Source organism: Stegodyphus dumicola, chromosome X1, assembly GCF_044657685.1.
Source record: "Stegodyphus dumicola isolate Sdum_Otavi_A_Nest chromosome X1, ASM4465768v1".
Taxonomy (NCBI): Eukaryota; Metazoa; Arthropoda; class Arachnida; order Araneae; family Eresidae; genus Stegodyphus; species Stegodyphus dumicola.
The window spans coordinates 74404583-74429574 of NC_140780.1; the positions used below are offsets into that span (position 1 = coordinate 74404583).

The 24992-nt window shown below is 32.7% G+C and overlaps 1 protein-coding gene across 5 annotated transcripts in view; it reads right to left on the bottom strand.

The window, feature by feature from the left end:
* LOC118183188 (zinc finger protein castor homolog 1-like) overlaps positions 1-24992 on the bottom strand; it is a 784355-nt gene that overhangs the window by 165673 nt on the left and 593690 nt on the right. For all 5 annotated transcript variants that reach the window (XM_085807761.1, XM_035352643.2, XM_035352641.2 and 2 more), the window contains one exon: positions 1752-2871. In XM_085807761.1, the coding sequence (XP_085663887.1) occupies positions 1752-2799 (1048 nt within the window). In that variant the 5' untranslated portion in view covers positions 2800-2871. The remainder of the gene's footprint in view (positions 1-1751; positions 2872-24992) is intronic.

Sequence of the window (24992 nt, forward strand, 5' to 3'; positions counted from 1 at the left end):
ATATCATATTAAGCATTTGTTAAATAAAGTTTTACATATAAATATTGATTATTAGTTGAGAAAATCTCCGGTCATTCTTGTCCTTAGCCGCATCTTTGTTAATAATGACTTAAAATTATTTAATAAATATTTTAATGCAATATCAATTTATTAAGCATTTTAATGCAGTGTAATGCATATTAATAAATATATTAATGCAATATTAATTTATTAAGCATTTTAATGCAGTGTAATGCATATTAATGCAATATTAATTTATTAACCATTTTCATGCAGTTTAATGCATATTAATAAATATTTTGATGCGTTACAAACATTTGACTTTCTAAATGCTAAATTCGCTCATTATTGTAACTGAAAAGTTTCAGTAAATGAAAAGTTTCTAACCAATCTGTTTCACATACACATTTTTCTTTCTAAGCGTAAAGCAAACGACTCACATTTTAGAGGCAAAGCATAATATTCATGTGACGGCGTTCACTTTATTTTGTAATATTATTATTTCAAAAAGCATTAGTAAATTAAATTTCCCACACTAAAGTTTCTGTTAGTGTATTAATTTTATAGTTACAAGTAAGTTCTTATTCATACTGAACGGTATAATAAGCAATATGACCCTGACTTGAAACTATATCTGAACAACATGTACATGAAAAATAACCAGCGATAACATATTCATGAGCCACGTAATTTTTCATGATTAACAATAAAAAATGTTTGTTTTCAGTGATTGTTAACGCAACACGTATATCAATGTAATTTAACGCTATGATTTGGGACAAACAATTGGCGTAATAAAATATATAACACTATTTCAGCTTTCCAGTTAACGGAATTTAAGATGCATAATAAATAGCAAATCGAAAAACACTACTACGAATTTTTTTTTGTCTTTCCCGGATCCTCATTGCATTTTTGAAAGGAGGGAAACAAAGGAATTATTTTCTCGCATAAAAGAATCTTGCAGCATTTATAAACTACAAATGGAGTTTTTCTTCATCAACTACAGAGGATTTTTTTCAAAATATTTTTTTTCCAGCTTACAATGAGTTATAAAAAGAATTTTCGCCTAAAGCTAAAACGTGGCAAAGGCAAATTAATGAGAAAAAGAGCCAAGAGAAAACAGTTTTTCCTGCATCTCTCACGAAGGCTTCAGGCCAAAAAGAAGCTGGAATAAACTGAGCCTTGAAACAAGCAATTGGTTTTAAAACTGAATCTAATTCTCCTGACTTCGTTCCTACCCACCCTACTTGTATTCGAAGCTGTACAAACTCGGAAAGATTTATCGAGTAAAAGCATATAATACAAAAGAGGTAAAATATTCTTTCTTCCCTCGTCTGTTGGTAAAAGAAATAAAAATTACGAAAGGGAAAGAAAAATAGCCTGGTCAGGAAAAAAAAATAAATAAATAAATAAATAAATAAAAAATAAAAATAAAAATTGTAATTCATATAAAAATATGCAATTATTTTTTATGGTGTTTTTCCTTTGCCCAATGCAGTTATTTCCTTCATAGTTTTATGCTGCACTGTAATTTGTTACAGAGAAAACGTAATCACTTGGTTTGTTATAAATCATTTTCGAAATACGAAGTGATAATGTGAAATAAACCAACCAATCACTAATTGTAGTTTAAGAAGTTTATACATATTTTTCCTTCAGTATGTAAAATATTCTTAAGTTTTCTTTTGCTTAGATGCGTTTAAAATTATGACTGAATATAATTTAATTTATCATATGCTTTTCCTTACCTGAGGAATAGTTGTGTATGGGCGTATGACTTGGCATTGCTTCAGTAGCATCATTTAGTCCGTACATTCCTAGTAATTCCTTCATTGTGTTCTCCGCGTAATCCTTCATTGTAGCTCCTTCCGCACAGGTATAATGGGGCTCACCAATAGGTCTTTTTACTGCAGAGTAATTCTGGTGGCACGCGAGACGAGGACTAATTGAAGATTCCATAGTGGGTCCACTGACAGAATGAGTGGGACTGGAACCGGATTCAAGTTCCTCCCGAGCGCAGCTGCGAGATAAGTCCATGGCTGGAATTTTGTCCTGATCATCGTCCATGGCAGAGTCATCCATTTCTTCGTCATCATCGCAATAATCATAACGAGGGGTATTCACCGGACTCTTTACACTATTTAATCGAGGACTGTCCTCTTGTTGACTTTTTGAACCCAACCTCCACCGAACAGATCCAGTCTCGCTACTCAAATCAAGAGGCTGTTCCCCGCCAATTCCACGATCACCTTCAGAGCTTCTAGATGGAACAGGAGATGAAGGGGAAACACGATAAGGGCTGGACCTTGAAAAATCTGGTCGGTCTTCGTAGCAATCCTCATCAGTGACATCATCGTCATATTCACTATCCGAATAATGATAAACAATATTTCGGGGTTTGAAATTTTTTCTTTTATTTCGAGATTGCCGGGGCAGGGATGCTTCACAGCTGTCTCTGGGGGATGATCGATCAATTTTCATTTCATCTTTTGATTCATAATCATCGTCATCATCCATGGGGCACATAGGTGATCTGATATCCATAGCAGTCGCTGATGCAGACAAAGTGAGAGCTCTTGGTGGTGATGATACATCCGTAGTTGCAATAGATGGAGGACTGCCACCATTGATGACTGCAGTGCAAGGTTCATCATCATCTACACCACCGCCGCTGATGGAATTACTACTGACCATGGAGGTGATGGTGGCGGCACAATGACGTACAGCCGACGAAGTGATGGCAGCTGAGGTGACGGAGGCAAAGGGAGGAGAGGATGGTCCGGTCGTCGAGGTCATACTCGCGCCGGATCGCTAGAATCGATCTCGTCGCTTCTGATCATCTGGATAATACTTGAATGTTCAAGATCACTGTAAAAAATAAGATAACATAAGAGAGCGGCTAGAAATAATATGATAAAGTAAATGTAATTATAATATTACATATACCAAACCAGCAAAAGCAAACATGCATCTAAATAGAATATTATGTATACACACACACACACACATATATATATATATAGAGAGAGAGAGAGAAAGAGATATCTTAAATAATTGATTGGAAAAGGGTATATTTTTATTTATTATCCACAACTAAATAACAAATACGAAACTTGTCCTTTCCTAATCAATCTTAACAGAGTTGTTTGAAAATAATCTCTTCATTTTACATCTAAAAGTATTTCCTACATTCATAATAATTTAACAGCGACTGTATACAGTTTACTAGTGAGCAGTAAAACATCTGTAAATTAAAGTTATACTTTGAGCAACACCATAATATCTTATCATTCTTTCTATTTTGTAGATATGGGAACATTAATGAAGTAATAACATACTTGGAGTTCCCAATGACTCTTTCTGTCCGTTAGGAACACATCTTTATCCTAAAGAAACGCCGATAAGGCAAGGAACTGAATTCAGAATTTTCCAAATCTAAATTACATTTCGTAAAATCAAGCACTATATCGATTCTATGAACATCTCATTAAGACCAAGTCCAAGGACCCCTTACATCATTACCTTGTTCCCAGACATAAGGATCTCCTTGCTTCTGATCACTCAAAAGTTACTGTAATCACACAGAGAGAGAAAGATAATTCATTCTCTTCCGGATACATGCGCTAACACTTGCTTTCAGTATCCATGCTGCGACAGATAAAGAAAAGGTCTGAGCAGGACAATCTGAAATGAAAAAGTCGCTTGACTGAGACCCCTGGAGCGTCCTCATCTTTCTCAAGGGGAAAAAAAATTCATAACAGGTGACCGACCCGGCAGCTTCAAAAACTTGTCGTTCGGGCTAGATTTGGCTTTAATCGATAGAGCTGAATGTGGAATGAAGTTCATCTGCATATCAAGCAGCTTTGCTTCATCGAAACAGGATTTAAAAAACAATCATCTCCTTAATCGCCCGCACTCTTCGAGTTCGAAGCAGAATTGGTGGATGCACTGTATGAAACAATAACGGGTCTTCAGCACAGCTGTGAACTTAATCATCCCTACCCGAAATGCGAACGCGAAATGAAATGTTTTTTTCCAATCTAAATGAAGCGAAAATAAAAATACGAAATACATTTCAAGCTTTTCGAAAGATTACTCCACTTTTTTTGATCTATTCCAAAAATAATTTTAATATTAAAAAAATCAATCCATTGATTTTATTCAGTATGATATTAAGTATACTAAATGACAGCACTCGTACATATTTTGAAATAAAAAAATTAATAATGTGACATTATAAGGACTCGTGTAGCTATGTGTAGCAAAATCAAAACAGCTCACTTCACAGTGATAGAGTAAAAAGCGCTAATTTCGCAAAATTTCCTTTCCATAATAATGAGTAAAATTTTTATTTCTATTCACAAAGAAATTAATTTTCATCATAAGAAAATGATGGAAGAATTGAGAAATTTCAGAAAGAAATGCGTCTGCAGATGAGTTAAGAAAAATAGAATTCAATACTGAAAAATATTGGACAATATAAAGAGCATTTCAAGAAAATTAATTCCATCGAATCAGAGATTGCAATGTATAACTTGAATTAGGTAGTTATAAAATTAAAAATTTCTCTTCACATGTAACACAGATAAATATGATATATCTTTGTAAATTTTCAGTATTTATCATACATATCACTACACGCCCTCTTCATATGAATGTTTCAAAAATATTTTTAACAGTTATAAATATTTATAAGCTTTTAAAAAATACCTTAAAATTAATGAAATTATAAACTTTTAGAAAAAGCTTTAGATAGATAGAAATCAAAAAAATATCGCCATCGATTATAATGTAACATTTTTACATCTCTGTTTATCGAATTATTTCCAACCGTTACACAAGTCGCCCAGACGAGAAAGTAGTTGGCGATGCTGACTGTCATAGCGAAGGGCCATGGTTTGAATCCCAGGGACGGCACGGATGTTTGTTAACGTATAGTGTCTGCGCGGCATGGGAGTACGCAAAATATCCGGCAAGCGGAAAGTCCTCTCGAGGGGTTTGTAGTAGGGAAAGAGGTGGGGAGACACTCGGACCTGTCCCTCGGGGTGCTCTCCTACAAAACTGGGGCAGAACTGAGCAAAGTCGGACTGTCATCTACATGGTGCTCAAGACTGGCCAACGATATATGTAATCTAGTACTCCTTGCCGAGATAATAATTAGTGGATTTGTTCTTATTCAGACAAGTGAGATTAGTAACAACAACAACGCCGTTACACAACAACATTTCCTGTCTTTGTTGATCAATTTAATCGCCTAATAATATGAAATTATTTGTGAAAAATTTTACACGATTTATATAAATAAGTAGCTTTAAAGGTAAGAAGTGTGAACTACGCGCTATTCATAAACTGCAGTTAGAGCATGAAAACCATAAGACTGTAACATTCGTTTCTTTAAATAACATTACGTTACGTAATCTACACAGCAAGAATTAACTACGCAAGTCAAGTGACTACTTTCCTCCCTCCTCTCCAATACTGAAGAATTTCATGATAAGACGTACATTTTGAGTAGAAAAATTATTTTCAACTTATATGGAGTAATCTACTAGATCCAAATAGTCCAAATCGTATTTGAAATATGTATATACACACAGTATATTAATACAGTTTGAGAGGAACTCAGATTTTTTAAGGCTTTATTTATATCAAACAAAACACATGTTTAAACAAATTTTAATTACCATATCTTTGAAATCTTAAGCAACAACTTATTTAGCTTTTATTTCAGTTACTTCACGAATTAATATTTATTACGTCTTCCTCTGCCAGGTCTCCAGATTATTAAAAAGAACTGTTTTCAAAGTCGCACTCAGATATAAATATAGCGACACGCCTACCTACTCATGTAATAATTTATATTTATCTATAGTGAAATATTGAAAGGTGTATATAACCGTTCTGTATAGCTGCCACGTAAAGCACACTGAAGTAATTATCTGAAGACAGTTGCTATTGCGTACAGTATGAATTAGAAAATATCACACGCAAGGTAATATCTGCACTTAAAAGTCCTTAAAGTCTACTGAAATAATAAAACACTATTACAACTATTCATTAGCGTAATATTTCAGGAAATAAATTTTATTTATTCTGTTTCTATAACGAGAATCTTATATTCCATACATATACTTCACTTCATACATTACCAAAAAATTTATACTACATTTTATACACAAGTTCCATAAAGGAGACAGACCGTATAAACAGCTAAAGATCAGTAAAATTAGATCAGACCACTCAGTGCAATTAAAAGGAAACGTTTTACACAGATTTATAAACAAACTTCGGTATCTCTCCCGTTAACCCGGAAAGGCTGTTTAAAATATTCCTATTAACATGCTCCTGATAATACAACAATACTGAAAAGTAAAAAAAAAAAAAAAAAAACTAGTAAATTTCAGACGTAAAACAGACACAAAGAAATAAACTAACTTAAAATGGGTAGTGTAAGTTTACTCAGCTAAAATAAGGGAGGAAAAAAAAAAACTATCACTTAATATTTTAAAAGCAAAAAACTGTCTCAATCCAGATTGAAACAAACCTCGCTAATTGGAAGAGTTCTTTTAAGAACAGAAGCAAAGGATAAATTCGAGTCAAAAGCTTTCGTTTATAATAATTGCGCACATTTTTATATTTTTTCACTCGAAGTGGCCTAGAAAGGGAAATTTATGCTCATCAGCGCGTAAAAGTGAAGTCATGTAATTGAGATACGCGCCGGGGCTGGCCCAAATTGATCTTGATTGGACGTGATCTCAATAAACGCAGCTGGACTCGTCTCAGCGCAATTCCCACGGAACAGACACACTCTTTGTGATTCATATTTCCAAACTCCCACCATTCCTAACGCAATCAACGGGTCAGAGGCCAAAGGGCAGCCTCTTAAAAAAAGGATTCAGATGAAAAAAAGGCCCGGAGCTTTACACTTTAATGGCCAGAGGCACAAAAGAAATAAAACATGACGCCACGTCCGCGCAATTTGAAGAAAAAGTGGAAACTTTTGTATCTTAATGCTTTTAGCGAGGGGGGATGAAAGACGAATAATAACACCGAACACCATTCGAAACGACACAGAAAAGGATAAATGCTTAATGATGTATGTGGTAATTGTATCCTGGGCGTTGACAAAGGCCGCCGGTAAAAGAAGGAAATTTAAAAGTTATCTTTGATGTTGTGTTCTAAAAATGTTAAAATGCATGTGTTCCGGCTATAAATCTAAAGATGCGTCTAATGTTGGATACAAAAAGTCTTCACCACTTATCTGCGTGCATGTACAAAGGCAAGAGGAGTGAATTTCACATCTCGCAGTTCTTTTCAAAATTTCCTTCATTTAAAGAAGGAATACAAGAATCCTTTCAAACCTTTAAATTAATTACAAAACCTGCGAAAATTTCGAATTCGATGCATTCAAAAAAAATAGCTGAGTTACATTTTAAGAGAAAAAAATACATGAATAAGCAAGCTGGAGTAATTTAATGCATTACTGTTTAATTTAAATGCCCATTCCGCTACATCTTCTAAGAAATATTTTTGGAAAAACGACCGAAACCATAGACGCGAATACGAAAACGTTGGGAAACACCTCTTACGATGACAGCTTCCACTGCTATGAACCCCAACAAAAGGTGCTCGAAAGAAGTATCTTCAGACAGACTAAGTATCCTTTTAGACCATTAATCTCGGAGTAATGGGTGTTAACCCGAAAATTGGTGCGATTTCTGGTCTCGTCAACAGAAAAGTATCCACTAGTAAGCGCAAGTAGGATTCGCTTGATTGATTGCACCCTTGCGCTCTTTTCTCCTCCTCCTCCAAATGTAATGGAGTTCGAATGTCAATCATACGTCCACAAATCCTATTCTGGAATGCTTTTCATTTTAAGCGAGTTCACTTTTTCGACGTGCATAAAAAACATTGACTGAATGGGATGGAGAGCTGAAAAACATCCGTTGACAGTTGCCTGAAGACTTAACGCGCAAGAAAGAACAATGCCTGCTTATTTTTAAAAATGGCACGCATCTCGGTCTACGGACAATTCCAGCAAATTCTTTAGCTTCCACTCACTATTAGAAACTAGTTAAAGAAACCTAAAAATATTTTGAAAACAAGTATTTTACAGCGCAATATAGGACGCCATTTATTAACGAGATAAACTCTTAAAGGAACTTGACCCCCACAAAGATTGCATAATTATTCAACTCAAAAGGTATATATATATATATATATATATGTATACTAGGATAAATGAGTCGGATGCGATATTAAAAATAAAAGCTCTTGCTATAAAATTTGAAATAAAGAAATTCTTAAGCTTATCATGTACTACTGAAAACATTAGAATAATACCGGTATTTAAAATGTGAAAAGGACCATTCTGAGGACATTTACCATTAAGCAAATAGAGAGCATGAGTGTAAATACGATAGCCTATATACTTCTGACTTTACGAATATTCTCGGAGATTTATTTGCAAGATGAAGTAAGAGCTGTACTTTGGAGCATTTCCTGGAATTTCGGGAATAAAAGTACAAGACACCGTAAAACATATGAGTAACTTTTTTTTATTTCCTTTCCTCCTGTGTCTTTAATGTATTAAAAGCGTGATCAATGTAAGATACCCCTGCAATCGGCAATACAAGACTGTTGGTCTTGCCGAAAATGAGGAGGTTCTTATTATTCTAAGCATTTTTCTGACAGTTTTTTCTTCCTCTATAAATACTGGTAGTTAGGTCCGATGTTCGAATCCCGCGAACGGGCTGGCTGCATGAGCGTTTTCGTGGTTTTTCCCATGTGTAACGTGTATACGAGCCAGTTTCCCTTAGAAAGTCCTCCACGAAAGGCATCCCTCCCCTTAGGCAGATAGCCCTAGTGTGCTTTGCCGTATCTTCAATACACTAACTTCCTCTATAAATCTCGGCATGAACAATTTCAGCCCCGTACGTACATTAAAAAAAAACTTGAATTCTTCACTTTTACAACCATAAATATCAGTTTTTATTTATTTTTCTTTTTCGATTTTATTCTTCATTATGATATTTTAATTAATGATTTTGTATTTTGTATTGCCCCCGCCCACTAAATGATAGAAGTCCGATAAGGGTTCCATCTTAGGCGAATGGATGCACAGTTCTTTAGAGGATTTCCCCATCTATAACGCGAATACAAGGGAGTTTGCCTTCACAAAGGCTTCCCTTCCCTTAGCAAAGCCCTCGCGTGTTTTGCCATATTCCGATAACCACAACCATTGTATTAGGTATAACTTATCAAAACGATATTTTATTAAGTGAATGAATTAGATTTTCAATACATAGCGATTTTGCAAGGTATTCATACCATTTATTCCTAAATCATGATTAGGTGCTCACGTATTATCCCGTCAACCGGCGAAGTAGCGCGATTTAGCGCCAATTATGGATGACCATTTCCTTTAAAGAATTGCTCAGTAATGATTGGAACTGGCGACCGTTGCCGCAATTCCCTCTAACGGTCCATGGGGTAATACATAAATACCCATGGTTAATTCTAAATGTGGAATTTTATTCATCTATATTCACTTGTTCACTTGCAAGTAATTTATTTTACAATAAATTTCGGATAGGCATTTTACGCAAAGTTAATCAGACAAGACCACAGAAACATATTATAATCAATTAAATCAGACATAACTAATGTGTGATATACAAAAGGCGATTCATATTGCAGAGATTTCTACTTTTGTAAATTGATGAAGATTTTTGCTAATTGATAGCTATAAGAAAATGGAATAAAACGCTTTTCTCTGTGCAACACATTGTCTTGAATTTGGGTGACATTGTAATATTTTATCAAGGCAAAGCATGCGAGGGTTACCTGCCTAATTCTCGAACTAGGTTTTGTCACAAGCATCCAGGAGTATTTATTCGGAATGTCAGAAAAGTTTGATCAGTATTTCTGAAGTACAATTTTTATCTGAAATGTTTACGATTTATATAATAAATTTTAAATAAACAACGTACTGAAGTCTGTCTTAACTGTGAAAGAAATTTCAGAAAAACATAAGCTAAAATTAGTTCTAAAAGCGTTATGTATATTATATTCCCATTTCCCTTGTTACTGTTATTGCTAATGCTCACTTGTCTGTGTCTGATCTAGAATCAGCCGAAACCCGACGCCTGTCGTTGACAAGTCTTAAACACCTTACAAGAAACAGTGTGATTTAGCTCAGTTCCGCCCCCAATTTTGAACCCGGGGGGGCAAACAGGTCCAATGGTCTCCCACCCCCACTTCCCTACCACAACCTCTCGAGAGGACTTTCGACTCGCCGCATATTTAGAGTGCCCCCACGCCGCACAGACACTATACATTTACAAACATCCAAGGATTCTCCGGGATTCCAACCCAGGCCCTTCAACATGGCAGTCAGCGATGCTAACCACTATACCGGTTGGGCGGCATATTCGAGAAGAATTTTAATTCCATCCCTGTTTATGACATTCCAAAACATAATTTTGACAGTTTTTCCGCGTGCTAACACGAACCTAATTAATTGTGGTGTAGTGTAGATTTAAATTGTTGTCAATTGGTTGTACCCGACAAAAACCTTTAAGATGTCATTTCAATACGGGAAATTCAGATACACCATCTGACGGGAAGGGTTAACATTTCTAAAGAAAAAAATGATACGCACTAGCGATGGGAGGAGTCTCATTTGGGTAAGACGAGGTTATTATAGACATCCTCTGATTACCGATGACAGGAAGGTGGACATTTACTAGCAAGCCATTTACGTGATGGGAAACGGGAGTCAGAAAAAAGTCTTTGCTATCTATAGCTTTCAATTAATATACAACAATTATAATAAGAAGCGAACAGCTTACTGTATTAAAACAAACGCGGTTCCCACAACGCAAAATCAAAAGCACGCTTGTTATTACTGACAGATAAATTATGACAATTAAAATACTAGATACTACTAATGTATATAGTATTTTATTAATGTATCCTACTAATAGTATACATTAGTAAAATAGTTAGTTCCCCCCCCCAGTGTGCATGTTGCATTAGTAGTATACTACTAATGCAATATCCACATAGGGGGGGGGAGGAGAAACTAACACAGGAAGATTAACATGTAATCTACATTTGAGGTTACTTTAAAAAATTTATGGCACAATTATTAGGTCCAAATTACCCCTTCTTGAGATTTGTTTCCTTATAGAACATGCTAAGACAATATTCAAATTCATCGGATGCAGGAATGAAAAAGACTTTTGTTTTGCAAGTTTTTTTTTAAGAAAGCGTTTCCTAAAATAAATTCTAGAAAACTTAGCGATACCTAAATATAAAAACCTAACTGATAATAAAATCTTGAAAATGCATTAAGAGTAGATAATGTAACTGAATATAATTTCACGCAGAGTCAGCGATCGGATGTCGTAGCAAATTCCCGGCGTATTTTGCTAAGTTGATGAGCTTCTACGAACGATGCATTCCATCACAAATACTAACAACTCAATGACCTAGGTCGCAGATTGGTTTAATACGGATTATGACTAATTTTAATAATAACAACTCAATGACCTAGGTCACAGACTAATTGAATAAGGATTATGACTAATTTTAATAACTCCGCAAATCAGAATGTGAGGATATATTTAGTCAAAATGCATAAGTCAAATGAAAGTACTAATAAATTAAAAATGTGCGCATCAGCTACTCAACTAAAAGAAATAAGACTCATTTTTTTCAATTACAATCCTGTTTTATAATAGTTATCACAAAAGTATATTAAAGACTGGGATACAACATTCAGAAAAAAGCACGACTTAATCAACCACAAGAGAAACTTTTGTATTATAATATTCTAACCACGTTAATAAGAGAGAAACTTCTCTTATGCGTTGTAAGTTTCATAAAATTGCGAATAAACTTGCCTTTACGCTTTGCTTAGTAAGTATTTCCTCATCACTTTAATTCATAATGATGCACAGTTACTCTCTTGATGTTTTTACTTACTTTTATTTGGCATTTTTCAAGGGCTATTTGTGTCAAAACATTCCCATGAGTGAAGTAAAAAATACTTATCGCGTTCAGAGCGGAAAAAAAGAAAGCGTCATTGTAAGAAATAAGACTGCAAAGAGATTCGTGTGAAATAAAACAAATTTTCAATTATATACATGTTTTAAAGGGGGGACTTAAGGCTGCCGTGGTGAAATGACAAACCAAAATGATCAGGTCACTCAGCAATTTCAAGCAAGGTTTTCAATTGCATCAACCATTATTCTAATGGTAAGGTCAGGGTCGAGAAGTCTAGTATAAGAAACTTCTTTTTTTCCCCTTTTCATTTCTAGGTTATCTTTTACTTTGATTGTTGTTTCATTCTATGTACTTCAAATAACAGTATCTCAATTTCCAACGCGCTGTATTAACTGGTCGTTAGATATCAGTAATAAGAGATATGATACATATCAATATCTCGTTTATTGTTCACGGAATCCTAATGCTCTGAAACAACGCTGAGTTTTTCCCTTAACCACAACATTAGGAGATTCCATGTCTCGAAACTATAGAAATTACCAAGAAGTATGATTCTTCTACGTTCACTGCAGATACTAGTTACAGAGATTACAGTCCTTCAAGTTTACAGAACCGAAGAGGAAAGCATAACTAAAGAATCTTGAACAAATCTTTTAACATGAAGTAATGTTTTAAAATAAATATGTCAGCAAAGCTTACTGAATATCAGTTTTACCGGATGCATTTGTTTATAATGGACGAGAAAAATCAACAAAATATAATTTTACCATGCGGTTTATTTACAATCGTTTCCCCTCCCACAAGATTAATTCCCTAAGGGCCAAAAAATATACGTAAACTGAATTCGCAGTTAATGGCATGTTGCTAAGTTAAATCTAAAAATCTAAAAAAATGATCGATCTCCTTGGACATAAGAGATGCATTAATGAAGAGCATATGTAGATGCAGTTTGCTCATAAAGCTTACACTGTATTCCAAGTTGTGTATTCCATAAGTTGTATTATTACCAGTTGTGTATTCCACAACTTGAATTTTTCGTAAATAATAAGTCGTGGTTAAGCTTCTAGAATCAACGGTTCTCAACCTTTTGACTAACGCATACCATCTAAACTAAAATTGAAAAACCTTAGTACAACTAGTATATTTTGCAATGATTATTTTTCAGTTTCTCAACTGAAATATTAAAAAAAAATATTTTGCCATTTGCTCAACCTATTGGGTATTTATATTAAATTTGAACACATAAAAATACTAGATTAAAAATTGATTACCATTCTTAGAATTAACTTATTATAACTTAAATTTTGATAGTATCAAAAGTTAAGTTATAATAAGTTAATTCTAAAATTTACTGTGAAATGTGAGCCTGTTAAAGAGAGATCAATTTCTTTATGTCTGTCTGATCTTATGTCACTTAGTTTTAACCGTAAATTAGGATCCACATTTAATTTTGTTCTCTATTTATTTTTCAAATATAAGATGGAAGAAAATCCTTGTTCTCACAAATAGGTTGTGCAAAAAGGCAATAAAAATTTAATAGCTTTATTTGAAATGCCTTTAAATTCTTTTTTTCGATTCAGCCAAAAGTTAACAAGTGTGTTATTTTAAAAATCTTCAGTTAGAGTTCAATCATAGGAAATGTCTATCAATTGTTCCTTTTCTTCACAAAATTTTTGAATTTAGTAGTTAAAAATACTTTGCGTACCACCTATTTTTCTCTTGCGTACCACCGGTTGACAATCGCTGTTCTAGATCTTACAATAACTTGCAACTTCTTTGAATTCAACATTCAATTAACTGCATCAGCACACAGGTCTGGTGTACTTAGAATACCATGAATTGTTTAGCCTTGAAGACGGTAATAAATCTCATATTTTTCATGCTCATTAAAATTGTGTTAATTCTTCATGTTACAAAAATATTCTGGCTACCAACGATACAAATTGTACTGCTTTTCCTCTTGCTTTTTTCAATCATTTCTCCAGAATTATTTGACCCTCGCAGGGACCAAACGTGTGGGGGGGGGAACGGAACATTTTAAACATCAGCACTTCAGGCCGGATTCGATTTCTCCGAAAGGACTAACGTTTCCCTATAAACAGCTGGTATAAGACCCTGTTTCCCTTAGAAAGGTCCTTGCAGATTATTCTTTTTAAGGTAAATAAACCTTACTTGCTTTATCAACCAGTTTTTTTTTAAACCTTACTTATTCCTTATTCCTATTTCCCAAATACAATTAAAATACTCACAGCTTGATTTTACTATAAATATTTGCTAACTCGATTCTTAAAATTTTCCTACTTGTGATACAAACCGTTATCTTTTAAACATTTATGCTAGTTCTCAAAAGCAGATAACTGCATTGAGATATTTTATATACTTGAAAGTTACCAGTTACATTATTTTACTTTGCTACAATTTTAATTAATTTTTGGTTAAGTGTTCGTAATTTGTTTCACATATTCTGCATTTTTAATGAGTCCAGTAAACCTTATTATTAATGTTTGCAGTTCTCTACAAATTAAATTTGACTTGCGCTGAGTGAATGTCATGAATAAAAAGGTATTTAAAAATACCGATTCTAAGCAATCAAGCACTCAACTTTCCCTTCTCGGGCTTACAATAAGCCCCCACCCCTTAGGCTTTAACTCAAGATAGAAAATAAGAAACTAATCTAAAACTAACTAAAATAAAACCAGCCGAAGCTGTAAAGAAATAACTAACAGAGTAGACCCTTATTGAAGATTATCGGCGAATTCTAGCAAGCACATAATAACACGGCCCAGTCGTAGTAAGATTATACTTTTAGCAACTATCTAGCCGGAAGCAGCAGATGCGCTCTTCTAGTGAAGTAACCTAGACTTCAACTTAAATACTTGTTTCTACCTCATTTACATAAAACTTAATCATGAAAACTCATTCTGTTAGGGAAACGTAGGTCGAAAATGAGAAAGGAAGGGAAAGGTTTGTTCCAAAATAAAATAACTATTAGAAAATTAAAATAAACTCTACAACGTTTAAAGCAAAAAAATAAATAAATTACCAACATTAAACAATCAAAAAACACAGCTCATCAAGCCGAGTAAGAGGGTATTTATACATATAGATAAAACAGTAGGAAATTTAGAACTATAATCACAAAGACATGAAAGAAAGGAAATTTAAAACCAGTAAAATCCCTAAATCTCCCTAATAAAAAATGTAAAATAACCCATCAGCTCAGTGTTTCAAAACCAAAAGAAATTCCTAAAACAATCCCTCAACAATCGCTGAAATACATAAGAGTACAAATAAAAGGAAAAGGAACGCAATTTAAATCTGATTCTACGTGATACTTATATATGATATAAATTAGTTTGGTGCAGCCGATTGCATCAAAAAAAAAAAAAAAAAAAAAAAAGGAATTTGCACAACTAGATGCTATAGCAGTCTCATATACAAAATTTCAAAGTTCTATGCTAGTCGTCGTGAGTTATACGAGATACATACATACGTATAGACAGACATCACTAAAAAATCCGTTTTGGAAAAAAGAACCCTTCATTCTGCCCGTACGTAAACGTGTCACGGAAAAAATATCGTTCAAATGGATTCAAGAGCGGTCAAAATGGATATTTTTGTTTAAATATGAATATATGTTGCTATTTGAGATATGTTTCTTTGAAATTACTTTATTTCGTACAAGTAAGTAAAAACAGAAGTATATAAAATTATTTTATAATGTACTAGTTTTTTTTTTTTTTTTTTTTTTTTTTTTTTTTTTTAACATTGAAATCCAATTTTGCCATGGAAATAGAAGTAATGTTTTTTTATCATCTTTGGCAGAGAGAGTTAAAAAATACAGCGCTTCTACGATATTTCAGAATTAATTTTTTAAAACCAATCCCAGTGACTTTTAACCAACGTCAAAGATTTTTTAGCCAATTCCAGTGAGGCTACCAAACAATTACTACAGTAGTACCTACTAAGACTTTTTCTTTTGCTCTCCTTTTTGCTGAAAGAAGTTTGAATGGCTTTGTTTGTTAAACTTCATGCAGCCGATAATCTGCTGTTACGGAATGGGTAGCTGACAATGCGCAGCACAGCAGTTTTCTTCACACAACGCAATTATCATCAGGTAGTTTATCACAAACGAAGGCGTACTGTCTTTAATCACCTTGTGAAGTCATTAGAGTTTTTTGAAGCAGGAGACGAAAAATAAGCAATGCCCTCGCCGGAAATCGAAGGTTGACCTCTCCGACAAAGACCTCTCCGCCGCAAAGACATGCTGGAAGGAAAGAGAAAATGCCTTATAAAAGCATAATTAATAGTGGCTGCTGAAGACAAAACTGGTCACATGGGTTAAGACATAATTTTTGCCAGTTAACACTATACCTATGTAACCATGGAACCCATTCAAATGAATTCTATATAAACGAGAATGGGTACATATTTAGCTGTTTAATCATTTTTATAATTAAACAAAAAAAAACAAAACAAAAAAAAAAAAAAAAAAAAACTCAAGGCAATATTAGTGTAAGGGAATGTACTGCTTTCTGAATTGAAAAAGGGTTATTAACAGGACAACAGGGAGTAAACACTGTCAGCTACAACAGCGGCAGGCGAGGTGTTGTCTTGCTGATACGAAGATTAAAAATTCCTTCATGTAATCTCATTTAACTTCGATATTATCGAACTTAAAAAGAACCTGCAGATCTTGTTCAGTACTAACTAGCTGCAGAAAATGCACATCTGCTTTCAAGTGACTGTGAGCAACGAGCAATCATGTCGGATGGCCACCAGCTCCCAAATAAACAAAGAAACTTGCTATTTGAAAGCAATTTACTTTTTTAACGACTAAGAGGTTTCGACTTCTACATAAACCAGCGAAGATAAATGTTTCTTTTCGCAATTTAAATCAACTTTTAATTCTATTGCATTAGTTCATTAGCGTCGATACAGGTGTGTCCCAAACTGAATCCTTAACCTCCCCGACCCAGGATGGAATTCAGTCGAGGTATCGCTGAACACTTGGAACGAAGCTTGTGAAGGTGAGGTAGAAGAAAGGTAGGGCGGATAAAAGTAAATTATGCCACCAGTTTTTTCTCCTAAATAGATGTGGGGGAAGAAGCCACCCCCGTAGATAAGGAAAAAAAGAATGGGAGGGGGGAATAAACCATCCACCTGACATTAATAATGACAAGGACAGACGATGTGTGTTTTTTCGTAAGATAATTTTCTGGCAGAAAGAACGACGCAGGGAGATTAACTAAACTGTCAAAATGTCTGCCGAATACATTAACATATGTTACCGCCGGTCACACAAGGCTGGACTATTAAAATGTTAAAATGTCGCAGCTCGTATAGCGTTCAGTTGACTGGCATTTTTACACTGCATGCAGTGTAACGTGAATTTTTTTCCATTCTTGTAATTAGTATGAGAGCGTATTAATATATTTACGATTGATATCTAAAATTAATGATGCAAAATTTAGCGTTTGTAGGCAAATTTACTTAAATAAAAAAGTAAGTGTAGAGTATTTTGCTTCTCAAAACAAAACGTTTCTGTACTCGAAATTTACTGTGCTTATCATTACTCAAGAAGTTATTAGCATATTTACAAATACTAAAAACTTTTATGGATAAAATTTAATTAATGATGCAAAAACTAGGGCAGCTTACTTAAATACAATAATACAGGTAAAAGCATTTTATTTTTTAACTTACGTGGCGATTATCTATTAAGTCTCATGTTTCAAAGGCACTGGTACACATTCTTCATGCAAAAAATTGCTGCATTCAGTATAGAACTCGCATGTTTAACGTTTTATTTATCCGTACATATTTTGTTATCGAAATTATGATGCAAACTAAGAATACATTTACTTCAGCGTTAGTTGTTATGTAAGCTTTATTTGAGCCATGCAAATTTAGAAAAAAGAATTTAGTTCCCTTTTCTTCATTTATAATACTAAAAAAAATCAAGATTTTTACCTCTTGACAAAAAAAGTTTTTTCCCCCTTCTAAGCGATTTACAAGAAAGCGGCTGCATACCCTTAACCTTCTATAATAATACCTTTATTTAGGATTTCAAAAATAGTTTTATAAAAAACAGGTTGGAATTAAAAAAATATTTATTAATATTTATATATTACTAAATTTTCTAATAGAGTTTTTATGTTTCTTAAAAGAAAAGGGGGAAATATCTGATTTCGTTGCTATGAATCTTTGATTCCCCCCCCCCATTTCTAAAACTATTTACAAGATATCCGCCGCAATCGCTTTATCTTTTATAATAAGTTTCTCTTTAGTGAGGGTTAAAAAAATTTCATGAAACAGGCTGAAATTTAAAAAACAATATTTATATACATTTGCTTGCTTTATTTTCTAATAACGTATTCAAGTTTCTAAGAAAAAAAGGAATATCTGATTTCGTTGCCATAAATCTTTAGATTTTTAAACAATTTTCTTATTTCATTTCATTTATAAGTGATTTACAAGACAACGGCCGCATTCTCTTTATCTTCTATAACAACAGTTTCTCTTTACTTGGGATTCGAAAAATATTTTCATAAAAACATGCTGGAATTAAAAAAAATTACAACAATTTGAGTCAATAAAAGAACCCTTTTTAAACTGATGTACACGTTTTGAATAGTGACTTTTATGATGTTACAAAGACTGCCTACAATCCAAGGATAACGTCCTAACACATTATTTTGACAATATTTTTCTAGCCTACTTAATATTATGTGGGCAAGAACTGTTCAGAAATTATCTTAAGTTAAAAAAAATATTTATTACTAGCATCAAAAGTATCCACGTTATTTCAAGAAAAAAGTATCTTTTTCTCAAAACGAGAACTGAAGACTTCCTTTACTAGAGGGCGCCAACAGCTAGCAGTTGCTAACGGCCATGTTTTGCGCTGCTTTTGAGTTGTAGCTTTCATTCCGTCAAAATAAAGCTTTGCATATGTAAACATACCACTCGATGTCATAAATTTATAGCACATAAAATGTACGTTTATTTCTATAAGTAAAATTTCATAATTTACAATATTACGACTTAAAATATTTTCCTGAAAATGAAAAAAAAAAAAAAAAAAAAAACTCGGCAAACCTAGCTTAAAGCAGCCACTATATTAAGTTAAAACAGTGCTTTATGCAAATTAATATGCTAAAATAATAAAAGTCATAGAGCAGGAAATTTGTTTCCAGCCCAAAATAATCCCCAAACCTACCACCATCATTTATGACGTATCCATACCTACAGAAATAGGAAGCTATTATGAAACACTACATGCTATTTATTAACTATTCCAAGCATAATTAAAGTTATAGAACATCATAAACGTTTATCTGTTATAATCTTTTAAATGAAATTAAACTTATAAGTTTTTAAATGAAATTGTTATAATTTTTTAGATGAAATTTGCATATAGTATGTTGATATAAATGAAAAATCAACATACTATATACAAATTGTGAATGTTTCCTATAAAGGCAACCTTAAGTGAGTTAAGGACGTAATACTCGAATGCTCTGCCATAAACAGTCAACCAATTAATCATTCAAAATAACATTTTCGGAAATAAATTCCTTCTTGTGTAATTTTATCTTCTTTTAATATCTGTCTTTACAGGGCAAGGATGTATATGTATATGTGCATGTGTGTAATACAGGAATAAAGGAAGTTACGGAGAATTTAATAGTTTATTTAGTTTATATAGTTTACTACGGAAAGAGCTTTTGAAGCAAAAAAAAATAAATAAATAAATAATAAATAAAAAAAATAAAGCTTTTATAATTTTCAAAAATTACTGTTTCATAATTTTATTATTAAAATTATTTCGGTTTTTCATTTTTCCTGAATAAAGTTTTAAGAAAGTAAAATATTTCTTAAAATTAAGGAATAAAATTATTTTGGTTGACACAGTAATCACAACAGATTCTAAATGAACTAAAGTTTAAATTTTAAAGAAAACTGAAAAAATCATATGGTTAACTAGCTAAATAATATAACTAGATAGTTCATGAATTCTGAATTCATGAATTCCGCCGTGGAACGCAAAATCCTTCAGGGCTGGCCGAGAGCTGGTCATCCTTGATCTGCATTGAGTTGCTATGACATTCAAAAACAGTCCAAAGCTCCATTAATAGCTCTCTTATAATAGTACAAGAGATTATAGGATATTCAGCAAAAATAGAGTACTAGGATAACCTAATATTTTAAAACGGCCGGAAGTTTTAAAATGAAAGAAAGAAAAAATAATATTTAAATAACTTAACATACGTCAACATTAATACTAACAATAATTGAAAAATAATATTTTCACTTTCTTTCTCTCCGTACGGAAAAGATAATAATTCCTCTCTTTCTTAAATTTTACTTTAAAATTATATTATTAGCTGTACAAGCATACGACTAATAGATTTATTGGCATTTCTTTTACTTTCTAAAAAAATAATCGACCTAATTTATTTAAAAAATTATATATACATAATTTCTTTAATAAACTAGGTGGATTAATGTATAGATAGATAGATACATAGCTACAAATATAGCTACAGATGTAGAACATTTTTTCAGTAAAAACTGCATTTCAGGAAGAACACAATGAGGAAACTGTGCAAATAAATTTAACATTTTTCTTTTTCTTAGTCTGAACAATTTTTCATTCAAAATGTTAAAATTGCGTAACAAAGCCATCCACACTGTGAACAATGCAAATACATGATATAGTAAAATTTGGTTCTGTTCCTACGCAGGAACAAGCAAACTCTACTTCAGCGTTCCGCACCTAACGTCACAAATAATTTCATGGCCATAAAAGAAGTAGAATTTACGGTAAACACATTCTAAACGGTTATTCATAGTTTATATTCTTGGAAACAATGATGTTTTGAGCTATGAATAAAAAGGGGACAAGAACAAATCGAACACGTAAGGAACTTTTTGAATAATAGATACATTTATCACATGTCTAGAAAGTATGGTGTTGCGTATTTACTTCCTGTTATAAAAACGATAAAAATAAAACATTCTGCATATCCTTGTATTTGCTCGAATGCGAATAAAACTGCACTGATTAGATTTAAGAAAAAAAATGAAACTGAATTGAATTAAAATTAATCTCATTTCTATTGAGAAATATACACGATGTTTTATTTCAAACAAATACAACAGATTTAAATAATCAAGGAAGAAAAATTCTTCATTTGAGGATTTTAAAGTGGCAGACAGAAAGGAAAGAAATTGCAGAAAGTACTATCATTTCTGTGAAAAAGGACTGCAAGCATATCTTACTCAAAACCATTTGCTAGATACGAAGAAAAACTTTCATGATGCAATCAGGGGGAAAAATAACAAAAATATGAGAAGTTTTCAAAAATTTTGCCAAATAGCACTAGAACAAGCAAGTGAACGTCATCGCTTCAGCGCTTCGCATTAATTTTTATCAAGCGTCCATTACCTTTCTATTCAAAATAGATTTGGTTAAAGTTACTGAAGCTACTAATATAATCGCAAATTAATGTGCTTGTATAAAGGAAAAACATTTATTTATGAAAAGCCATTATTTAACATAATAAAAGAAAATATTTGCATTATTTATAAAATTGAAACGATTTTCATAAAAAATATTTTTTAGCATAAAATAGCCTTTTCACCATTTCAGTTAAAAGATTTATTAATACAGTTACATTCCTTTTGCCTCATTCAAACTCCTCATTAATTATTTAGGAAACGCACGTAAAATCCCAAAATAAAATTTTCTTCATTTATACTTTAAGCGATTTTATACCGATAGATTTCTTTCTAAAAATCTTTCAAGAAATGCGTATTTTTTCCTTAGATTTAAAAATTATTTTGTATTCCATATCTTAATGATAAAATTTTTAAAAGAAATATTTCTAGAAATTCCTTCGGCATATTGATTTATTCGATGTTTTCTAGTAGAATATCTTCTTTTTGACATTCAAAAATTTTTATATGTCAGTTCGCCATTTTTAAGGAACACATACGAGTACAAAACTCAGGTATGCTGAAAGCACAGTTTTAACATTTCAAAATGCAAAAATAGAGAATATACCGTTAAAATAATCCGCACTTGAAATACGAGGGCAAAACAAGAAAGCTGGTTGTAATATTTTATATCTTTTCCTGTTCTTAACGAATTAGAAATTGTAATCAATTTTTAATATAAAAATATTTGATTGTATAATACATGATTTATTAAAAAGTACGTCTTCCGTTACAATTCCTACTTTTTCCTGTTTCTACTAAACTTAGGCAATGTACTATAACAACGGGCGATTCTGTTTGATTTTCATTTTGTATAAAGGATCGCACGGTAAAATGCTGTAAAATGATTTATCTTCGATCACAAACTTCCAATCGCCAGAAAGATAATACATACCTGCTGTCTGATAGTGATACTTCACTCTCAGGACTCTTCCGTAAAATGCTCTTTTCAAACAGACTTCACACACTATTATGAGCTTTGTGTCAACTGACAGCCGCCGTCCAGAAAGGTAGGGAGGGAAGAAAACCAGAGCGTATCATCTAAACACATCATAAGCATTTGGGGGCAAATTTGGGCTTCGTGTATATACGTCTTAAACATTTTTCGAGCGATTTTAAGTTCATGTAAACACGTCTAAAACATTTTTAAAGGAAACTCTGAAAACGTTTAAACACGTCTTAAGCAGTTAAAGATTAAAAGGAAAAAGTTTAGTTTTTACTTGCATATTCTAGGTTACAAACGTGGTCATAAAATAATCTCAAGGACTGTTCTAGCCTATTTCAAAGAACAGATTAGTAAGAAGATCGCCGGAAACTCTCTCGAAATTTAAATATTGTATTCGAAACGTTAAACGAAGTAGAAATTAAAATTTTAAGGAACGAACAGAATTTTTATGTGTGAAGGGATAAACTTTTTATGTATGAACAGATATTTTTGGAATAATGTGATTAAAATAATTACTTAAAAAAATCTTTCATCACACTGAAAAAAGGAATCGTTTTCCTCCTATGTATCTTAAGATTACTGAGTATTGGAAGGTAAGAACACATGAAACACATTTTATAGTTTGGTCTTTTGTCCTCATTATGACAGAACTGGATTTTACAATGAAGTCTGTTACGAATTCCAACAGGCAGGTACTGACGGCTTAATTTGCTTACTTCAAACCCAACTCGACCAAACAAAGCATGCTACAATAATTTGATCCTTCTCAAAAATACTATTACCTAGAATGTAGGCTTGTATAAAAATCAAACTGATTGTAACGTTCATACAAGTAAGGGATAATTACAAAGCAGATAATTAAATGGTATTTGAAAAAAAAGGAGGGAGATACATCAGCAGATGACATGGAAGTTATTAACTAACACTCATTCAGAAACAAAAGGTATGAACATCCATGCGGGGAGTAAAGCTCTGGCATATGAAACTATGATTCATGAAAGCTTGATATCTTGGCGACAACTACTAATGGCTGATGACAGTTAATGATGACTACTAATGCTAATAATGCTAATGATAGTTCGGGGGCAACTGCTAATGGTTGATCAATGAACACGTGACGTATAATCTGTGTTCAGCACGTGAACAGATCTAAAGAATGTAAAACGCCTTTAATGAAAACTAATATATATTGTGTGTAGCTATTTCAGATGTAATTAAAGTGGATTTAGGCTTTTGTACATAGATAACGCACGCGGTCTTTTACAGCCGGTCACTATATTTGAAGGTCTGTTTGCTGGAAATATATATTGCCTATTAGCCAACAAATATTTAAAAATGATAGTTATGCTGCTGAACTTATGCATTATTGTCGGCACATACCCTAATGCCCTAAATTACTTTATCATGCATAAACATAATAGTATTTAAGGAAGTATATAATCAAAATAATTTATATTTTTATTAAAATGTGCAAAAGGAAAATCTAATTATAACTGTCTAATTAAATCTGATCAGTTTGTTTCTGAATTGCAAATAATAATGCAAAGTCTTCCAAAGGTGTGAGAAATGCTTTGCACTAATACGTGTCTCCTCAAGTTTTTACAATGCAGTATTTGATTTTGATGTTTACCGAGTCCAAACACCCTTTCAAAGGGCTGATGCATCGGTTTGAAGAATTCTTGACTGAGAATGAAGTACGGCAGACAATTATGGAAGTGGCAGGACGGCTGAATATTTCTATACAAATAAGATCATATTTTTGGGAAAGTCGAATTTACTTTCTCAAATACTAGTATCTTTACTAAGGGTATAAAAAGCGGGTTAGGATATCAAGTGAGGGAAATAAAATTCCCCTTAATTTCAGAAATTTGGATTTATTTAGAGGTATTCTTTGCATTGTAGAATTTCGTAGGCACATATTACTTCAGTCTTATTTGTTTCAAAATATAGTTTCATGTCTGATGTATTCATATTCGATTTTTCAGTTTTTCTTTGTCTTGTTTTAATGCTAAATATCACCTCAAACGAATTCATTATATTTCATTCAACAATTTTAGAGGAATCGGTTTTTTTCTGCAAGTGAAGATAATTTTGAAAAGAAGTGTACTACAAATTACCGTATATATATTCATTTTTTACAATTAATAATGTCTTTAACATTTTGATTTCCGCAGTTTGCACATTGAGTTTGCGGCATCATCTTAAAGGTATGATGATAAGATCTAATTTCGAGGCACAGCGGGCGATTTGATTTACTACCACAGCTGTAAAATGTGTAGAGCACTTTACGGCACTCACTGGCACATGATTAGATATGTTTGGAAAATGATCTTATTTATACTCCGAATAGTCTTATTCAGATACTTAAAGACAAAAAACATTTTGTCATACATGATTTAAAAAAAAACTGTATTTAAATTAAATATTGATTAAACAAGAATTTTATACTTCTGTCATTTATTCTGCGTCTATAGCTCTGTTATTTAAAGTGAAAGATGGTAATGCGCACAATAACTGAAAAATAGGGGCG